Genomic DNA, 9,386 nt, shown 5'->3' with positions numbered 1-9,386 from the left:
GATGGTTATGAGCCACCATGTGGTTGCTGGGATTTGAACTCTGGACCTTCAGAAGAGCAGTCGGGTGCTCTTACCCACTGAGCCATCTCACCAGCCCTTAAATTTTTAAAAATAAATTATTTCGCCATTCTTCTCCTTCCCTTTCCTCCCTCTGTTCCTTCCAGCGCTCTGATTACCTCTCAAATTGATGCCTTTTTCTTTATTTTATTTATTTATTTGTGTGTGTGTGTGTGTGTGCGCACGCGCGCGTGCGCATGTGCGCGCACGTATAAGTATATGAGTACAGTTTGCTGAGTCCATTTGGCTTATGTTTTTATAATTGTAGGGCTCAACACTTAGATAGCCAATTAGAGGGTTTATCCCTGGGAAAAATTTTGTCTTTCTCAGCAAGCATTGGTTGTTTATCTAGTGGTGGGACCTCGTGAGTTTCCCTTTTCTATGTTAGCAAGTCTATTGTTACCACCATTGTTTAAGCAGCTAAATTGTTGGAGTATCATGAATTAAGCTTATCATTTGTAAAAGACACACTCTCACAGTAGACTTCCTGGTTTGCTGGCTCTAGCAGACTTTTTGCTCCCCTCTTCCTCAGTGTTCTCTGAGCCTTAGGTTCAGAACTTGTTATAGATATATTCAGTGTGGATAGTGTCCTCCCCCCATGATCCATTGATTTTTCTGCATTTTGACGTGCTGTGGTTTTGTGTAATGGTCTCATTTGCTTTAAAGAGATTGCAGAAGTATCTGTTTGATAAGGGGATAATAGCTACAGTTAGCTCTGGGCATTATGAAAAATTTTAGGATGTAATAATGAATTATACTGTTATAGAAAAAGGATGGTAGTAGGTACTCTACTACCTTAAGGTCCATGATCTCACTATCCCCAGCACTCACTGTATTCTTATATTACTGGAAAATAAAAAAGATAATCTGGGAAAAATATAAATTACTGCAAGTATGAACTTGAAATAAGGTAGATGTTACTATATAAAACTTAGACTCCACATAATCTTTTTGCAACTTGTAACTTTTTTATGGATCTAATTTTTGACCCGATATTTCTTTACAGTGGCTTATCTCCTGCAGAAGCAGAATTTAATTACCTAAACGCAGCACGTACCTTAGAACTCTATGGAGTTGAATTTCACTATGCAAGGGTAAGTAAAGACATATATACTTAGATGGTGTAAGGCTTCTTTCCTTGTTATCAAGGATTTTAAAATCTTTTTAGTATGTGTACATACAGTGCTGGGGTTATTGAACCAGGGCCTCTAGTATTCTTATACTTAGCCATAAACTCCCCAAAATTTTAATTTCTTGAGAGAATTAGGTAACAAGATAGTTTGTGTTTGCTGCTGACATAGTTGCACTAAAAATTTCCTCCTGATAAGTACAAAATGGGTGGAAATGAATTGTTTTTGTTTCTTTCAGTTGTTGTTTTATGTTGTAAACCAGTGTAGACTGTTGAGGCCATTATTTTTGGAATATTCATCTAGTAAACAAAAGGTTGCCTTAAGGGCAGGTTTTGTCAAAATGTTTGCTAATCAAGATCATACAACATGCTCTCATATCACCGAAGCTTATCTTTGTTTCCTACACTGAGCTATTTCGGGGTTAAATTTTATTTGTAAAGCCCATGTCTGCCTGTCATGTCTTTAAATCTATAGTCACTGGAGTTTCATAGTGTAACTCTTTTACCTGTTTGAAATATTTTTGTTTCAGAGATTGTTATTCTCTGAGCTTTATTCATGAAAGGCTGTTGTCCATCATATGTAGTTATATTCCTTTTGGTGGTTTATCAAGATTTTTATATTTCTTAGAAATACCTGAAGTACAGCTATTTTCAGTAAAATTATAGTCATAAATTGAATCAGCAGTGGAATTTTTATTCCCTTAGACACATTCTTGAGCCTGATTAGGCTAATATTAGCCATAAAGGGGAATGTGATGGTTTGTACATTCTTGGACCATGGAGTAGCATCATTTGGAGGTGTGGCCTTATTGGAATAGGTGTGACTGGTTGGAGTAGGTGTATCACTGTGGGTGTGGGCTTAAGATCCTTACCCTATTTTCCTGGAAGTCAGTCTTCCGCTAGCAGCCTTTGGATGGAGAGGTAGACCTCTCAGCTCTGCCTGCGCCATGCCTGCCTGGGTGCTGTCATGTTCCCACCTTGATGATAATGGACTGAACCTGTAAGCCAACACCAATTAAATGTTGTCCTTAAAAGAGTTGCCTTGGTCATGGTGTCTCTTCACAGCAATGGAAACCCTAACTAAGACAGGGAGTAAGAGCCACAATTTTCCTTAGTTAAATTACTTTGAACTTGCCTCAATACACAAACATGCATGTTCAATATCTACTGGGGAAGTACTCGGAGTTCTTTCCTACATTGCATTTGTCATCCAGGGTCCCACCCAATCAGGTTGTCGGCATGAACTCTACCTTTTATGTTTCACAAAGTCTATGTCTGTCTCATTTTTCCCCTCTTTTTGAGACAGTGTTTCTTTGTATAGCATTGGCAGTCCTGGAACTCACTTTATAGACCAGGCTTAAGCACAGACATAAGTTTTAACTGGACATTTTAAAACATAACCTAATTTAAAAATGTGCTTCTATCAGTTGTACAATTTCTTATTTAAAAGGAAAAAAAAAACTTACTGTACAAACACCAATGGGAATATGTAACAAACCTAAGTTTAAAAATAATAAACCCCAAATATGAAAGGAGGGTAAAGAAAAAAAAAAAGGCAAAAAGTTAGAGAAAATTAAGGAATTACAGGATATCAATCTCTTGAGGAAACCAGACCATCTGGAATACTAACAGTGGACCCACAAGTCTGTCATAGGCCTTTATTCCAGTGCACATGAGGCAGAGGCAAGTAGATCTCTGAGCTCAAGCCTGGTCTTCAAAGTTTTGATGTTTGCCTTTTATGGGGCAATAACAAACTATTAGGTACAATTAAATTTTGTGTTATCTTTGAAATGTATTTTTTAAAATTTCTAATCCTGTTTTAATTATTTTAGAGTATCATGTATTTATTTATTTTGAAGGATCAAAGTAACAATGAAATACTGATTGGAGTGATGTCAGGAGGAATTCTGATTTATAAGAACAGGGTACGGATGAATACTTTTCTGTGGTAAGGATTTCTACCAATACATTTGTTTTTATCATAATATTACTAAAGTAGTACAATAATTCATATAAAAGTAAATAGTCTTTAAACTGTTTTAGTTTTGTCAGCTTACTTATGTGGTTCAATATATACTTTACCCTCTGGGAACCTATCCAAAGACAGCAAGATAACTTATTTCAATTTGTCTTTTTGTTTTTTTTAAATCTAATTATTTTTATTTCATGTAAGTTGCTGTTTTGCCTGCATGTATGTCTCTGTGTGCAGGTGTTGGGTACAGTGGAAATGGAGTTAGAGACAGTTGTGAGCAGGCCATATGGGTGCTAGGAATTGAACTCAGGTCCTCTAGAAGAACCATCACTGCTCTTAACTCCTGAACCATTTCTCCAGCTCTCAATATTGTTTCTTAAAAGTATTAGTTGACAGAAGCCATGTAGTGAAAGGCTATGGCAAGCTAGCGAGTTTCCTGGAAAAAGTTGTCCGTTTTGCATGGCTGCAGTGGGTATACTCTGGAGAGGCCCAGCCTCAGAGACTTCATCCCAGGTTTGCTTCTTGCTGCTGATATGCCTTTTCTGCTAGTATTATATAGCCTAATGATCCTGGGCATCAGCCCACCCAAATGGGGCAATATCCTTCAAATCAGCATGAAGATGGATGGATATTCATGAATTTATGCTGTTTTGATGAACTGATAACTTCCTGATTTGATTCAAATGATTTTAGGAAGAAAGTTTTAAGGGGATGGTTTTACTTGTTTTGCCAGAAAGATGTAATGAAGTTAGAATCAAGAATAGAATATGCCACTTCCTCATAGAATAGTAAGTAAAGACTGCATAATGAGTGTAAGAGCCAACAGGAACCATGACTGGGGGTGTGAGGATGAATACAGGGAAGGCAAAAAGAAGATGCAAGAGACAGAATATGGGAGAGCTGCTGGTTAATACCATGCCAACAAGCAAGAGTATTTTCTCAGTTTGTCTTAAAGGTAAGCAAGATAAACAATGACCACAAATGCTTAAGTCGCAAGTCTATGGTACATAGTACCTATATTTGACCATTTGAAGGCTATTTCCTTCAGACTTGGACAGTCTCTCAATGATATGAATAAGTAGAGGAATTGGGCAGGCAAAAATGCATGTCTTAATGAAAAACAAAGCAGCTGTCAGCAGACTCATTCATGATTAGTCACAAGCAAGAAGTCACCCAAGGTTAATTCTGGATGTGTTTCCCACACGCCCCACTTTTTCAGTCTATACAAGCCAAAGCTATCTCAGCTATTGGCACAGAAAGACTGCCTGTCTTAGGTGTCTCCTCAAGATGTATGGACCTTACCCGTCATTGGTACATGAATTGTAGCATTCATGCCCTGTCTTAGGTTGATCTACCTCTAAGAGAATCTTATCAGTCTTTTTATCTATAAGAAGCACTTTATTAGTCACTGAGCCGAAAGTTCTGCCTATCTTAGGTTGCCATCTGAAAGCACAATGGTTACCTGTCATTGGAACACAAATAATCTTGTATATCTTGTATTTGTGGCCTCTCTTAGGTTGAAAAGGCTTTCAATATGATCTACCCGTCACTGACTACCAACTTCTGCTAGAAAAGGCTTTGGATCTTGAACTTATGAAACTTTTCTTTGATATCTGTAAAATCTCTGATGATTCCTCTCAAAAGAACAGATAATAGACATGCCATAAAAAGGACCATAAAGCCAAGTCTTGTCATGCCCAATAAGAGAGATATAAATGAGAACCATGAAGAAAAAAAATGGCCTATAACTTTCAGAATATCATTTGCAGTGCTAGACAAACGCTTTCCAATTCTTAAACATATATAACCTCCTTATACAGGGCTATTAAATCTAAAGAAATAATAGTATTATGCCATATACCTGCAGATACCGTTTTACTCTGGTCCAGTTATGCTGACTCTCATTATACAATTTTGGGGTTATACAAATCCTTAGATATTGAACAGAATGGCTTCTGACTTTCATTCCTTGTATCTCATCCCCCATGATCTGTATTATATCATATAATGCATCAATTCTTTGTTCTAGCTGACTGTCTAAATCCTAAATCCTCTTGTATGCTGAGGACATTGCTTATATTTTCTTCAAGATAATTAACAAAACTAGCTATGTACACCTCTTATGCTAAAGCTAGTATAAAAGTACTGGCACTGGGTAATAAGTGTTATGAGACCAACAACACTGGCAATGATCAGCGCAACCATAAATTTGCTCCTTGCCAGTGCATGATCTAATTCTTCCAATATTTGTAAGCCTTTTTCAGAATAACAGGGTTCAGATAAATTTACAGGAATTGTAATAAAAACTGTTTGATGTACTACAACTACAGATTGACCATCATATAGTGCAGAATCACAATTGGACAAAAGACAATAAAAATAAGATACTTTGACTTCATTATCAGAGCCAATAAAGATTAGGATGTCACATTTACGTCAACATGCAAAATAATGTATATTATAACTTATACTTTATAGATTTAGCTCATTTAATTCCAAATTTAACATATATCATTAATAATTAATGTATCATTTTTATTTTAGTGTATTTAATATTTAATGCATGTGATTTATATCTAAATGTGTATAATATATATTAATGTATATGAATAACATTTAATGTATGTACTTTATATATAACATGTATAATTTAATTTTAATATATATTTATATTTAACATAGATTTTATATATGCATGTGTGAATTTGCATGTAATTATTATATACATGTTTCAATACATATAAGTTCTAACTTATATGATATATGTTAGTTTATATAATTTATATTTGGGGTCACCTGTTTTTGATCAGAACAGGCAGGTAGAGATACTTGTCTGGAGTTCATTTGATCTATGACAGGTTGGTCCAAGTCTTAGGACTCATGATTCCCTGAAGCTTATGTGAAAAAAGGATGTAAATTAGTATTTACCATTGTATTGAATTCCATATTTTAGAAATATAGTTAACAGGTGCCTGTCAGAAAACAGGAGTAGACTCATGTCTTTGAGAGCTAGTAAAAGCTATAGGCTTATAGCTATATATAAACAGATTGAACAGAGATGTTTTAGTAATATGAGGAACATCTTCATGTTTATATTCAGAAGACAACCAAAGGGAAATTAAAATTTTAATCTTATGACTTTATTATAAACTACTCATGTTCCATTAACTTATCATAACTCCAATGATCAGTGTTAAAATTCTGAACTTTGAAATAACTATAGCATGTGAGAGAAATATGAATCATTTCCCTTTTTTTCTTTAAATCATTTTTTACATCTCTATAGCTTGCATTTATATATCTTAAAACATCTTCTTAGTCCCTCCAACATTTATAACTTGAACTTATCAACTTTAAACATATTTACCTGCATTTACCAACTTTAAACATTTTTACTTGTATTAACCAAGTTTAACCAGCTTTACCCTCATCTACCAACTTTAAACAACTTTACTTGAATTTACCAAATTTAAACATCTTTACCTACATTTACCAACTTTAAACATCTTTCATCTGAAGGATTTTTTATTTCTAACTCATCATCATCCAAATTCTTTTATATCCTCTAACCTTTATCACTTGCATTTATCAATCTCAAACGTTTTCCATAAACAGTTTTTCCTTAGAACATCGCTTGCTGGATTGGATTATAACTCACTCATGTCTGCTACTGAGCTCTGTTGTCCAGTCGTCCCGTCCCCCCCCCCCCCCAGAAGGGTAAGGTGGGAGCTAGCTCCTCCACCATCTTCTGCCATTTTGCTTCCTCAGGAAACCAAGGACAGACCTTTAATACAAAATCTAAAAAATTATGTAATTGCTGTTGCCCTAGTTTAGCGAAGCTTATTGAGCATTTGGCACAAAAAGTATAAGGCCATTTCCCATCCCCCCCCTTGACTTTTACTTTTCATGAGCTTCCTTACTTTTTCCAAGTTCCCTTACCTTTTTTGAGCTCCCTTACTTTTTCTGAGCTCTCTTTCTATTTTTCCCTATGTCTTTTACTCCTGAGAAACTGCATCGAGTTCCCTTTTCTCTTTCCGAGCACTCACTTTTTATTATGATGTCCTTCACTTTCTCCCCCATCATCAAGCCTGATGGCTGGTTTCTGTTCTGTAGGGGCTGGTCATTCAGCACAGGAACCATGACTGGGGAAGTGAGGATGAATATAGGAAAGGCAGAAAGAAGATGCAAGGGACAGAATATGGGAGAGTTGCTGGTTAATACCATACCAGCAAGCAAGTATATATTTTTTCACATGCAAGCCACACAAAATGTGACCAATTCCAGGAAGATAACAATGACTGCAAATGTTTATGTGACAAGTTTATGGTACATAGTATCTGTTTCCTTCAGGTTAGGACAGTCTCTCAAGGACTTATGTGTAAGCAGGAGAACTCTACATGGTAAAACACACAACTTAATTTAAAAAGTAAGTGGAGGAATTGGGCAGGCTAAAATGCATGTCTTAATTAAAAACAAAGACAGATGTCAGCAGACTCATTCATGATTATTCACAATCAAGAAGTCAGCTCAAGTTAACTGAGGATGTGCTCCCCAGAAATAAGGAATACAATGAGCTTTCATGAGAAAAGAAACAGGCCTGGGACAGATTTGTGATTAAGGAAAAAACATTCATTCTAGGCCAGGTCCAAGGATGAAGCCTCAGGTTTGCACTATGATAAAGCAAGGGCATGTGTAACTGTTACTTTGAACTTAATATCAACATCCTTTTGTATCTCGTCTTTTGTGTAACATTTTATCTATGAGATAATTTTATAAAGATCTTTTGTCTAGAAGGTATGATTGCCAGAGAAAAGAAATGGAATGTGGCTTTGGGGCCTCTGCCCCATCCACTAAATATATATAATGTATATATCTGTCTACATGTATGTACATATGTGTGTCGGTATAGGGTATATATGAAAGTATGTATGAACACTTGTCAAATTAATGAATCAGGTGGCCAAGTTTGGCCAAAATGTGTGTGTGTGTATGTTTGTGTGTGTGTGTGTGTGTATGTTTGTGTGTGTGTGTATGTTTGTGTGTGTGTGTGTGTGTTGAACCTCGTTTGACTCCTGACCTGTAACAAATACAAACAAAAGAACTTGTATATTTAAAAAGTAGAAAATTGAAACTGACTAGTTATTTGCTAGTCAAGTTTAAAATACTATTCACAGGGACCAACAAGATGGCTTGGTTGATGAAGGCACCTACTTTCTCCCTTTCTTTTCTCTCTGGCTTAGAGTTAAGGAACTCTTTGTAAGACTCTATCCTAGCCAGATGGGGCGGGGTTGGGGGTGGGGGCAGCTTTCAGCCTGAGAGAAAAGAGTTGAAAGCTAAGCTTTTTTTCTTAGTCTCCTGCTGCTATCAGCAGGAATTAAATTGCCAGAAGCCAGTGGCTTTTAGCCACAGAATAACCAAGAGTTAAAGAAGGTAGAAATTGCCTAAAGTAAGCACCTTGGCCAAGTATTCACCGATAGAAATTGCCAAACATAAAGCAGTTTTGGCCACAATCAAAGACTCTGTAACTGCCTTTTTGCTGTCTGCCTCTGTTTACCCTGTAATGCTGGGACAGCAATTAATAATTTTTTTCTTAGACAATATTCAAATGCTATAAGAATACATCATTTGCTTCTTGTCCGTGCTCTAATTTTCCAAGATGAGTCACCACTGTGATTTATGAGTTCTATATCACAAAACAATGAAAAAGAGAAAGCATCTTATACTTTCTAAGTGGATAAATTAAAAATTATAAAAATTACTTTGAGCATATCACTGTGCTTAATGTAGTCAAGGTTATTTAAAGGTTTATTTGTTAAATAGAGTGACTTTTATGGGAAGAAACAAATTCAAAATCAATCCATGGTATCAATGTGTTTCTTTTGTATACCTCCTAAAATATTTGATATTTCCCAGTATCATTTGTATTCTTAATAGACTTCCATAATTAGTTACTTGAAAAATACTTTGACAGAATAAAAATTAAAGTATGCTAGCTAACCAAAATAAATATTTTAGAAAGCTACCATAACTCCTTTAAAAAAAAAAAAAAAAAGCTGTGTATGGTAATACATACCTGTAATCCCAGGACTTTTGTAATACAACATCTCTGAAATATTGTTTTGCTGATAGAAATGCAAATAAATAAACTTTGGAAACACAGTTTTTTTAAAATTGAAAAAAAAAGTATTAGGCAGAGTGCTCTAGATGAACAAAAAGGAGAGGCAGAGA

General features: G+C 35.6%; 1 protein-coding gene across 2 annotated transcripts in view; it reads left to right on the top strand.

Moving 5' to 3' along the window:
• The window catches only part of Ptpn4 (protein tyrosine phosphatase non-receptor type 4), a 168,477-nt gene that overhangs the window by 79,530 nt on the left and 79,561 nt on the right, over positions 1-9,386 (top strand). For both annotated transcript variants that reach the window (XM_029539304.1, XM_021197760.2), the window contains 2 exons: positions 1,064-1,151; positions 3,046-3,134. In XM_029539304.1, coding sequence (XP_029395164.1) covers positions 1,064-1,151; positions 3,046-3,134 — 177 coding nt within the window. The remainder of the gene's footprint in view (positions 1-1,063; positions 1,152-3,045; positions 3,135-9,386) is intronic.

This window comes from Mus pahari, chromosome 5 (genome assembly GCF_900095145.1).
Source record: "Mus pahari chromosome 5, PAHARI_EIJ_v1.1, whole genome shotgun sequence".
NCBI classification, from domain to species: Eukaryota; Metazoa; Chordata; class Mammalia; order Rodentia; family Muridae; genus Mus; species Mus pahari.
Note: the sequence above shows the minus strand (reverse complement) of the source record. Positions and strands in the feature narration are given on the sequence as shown.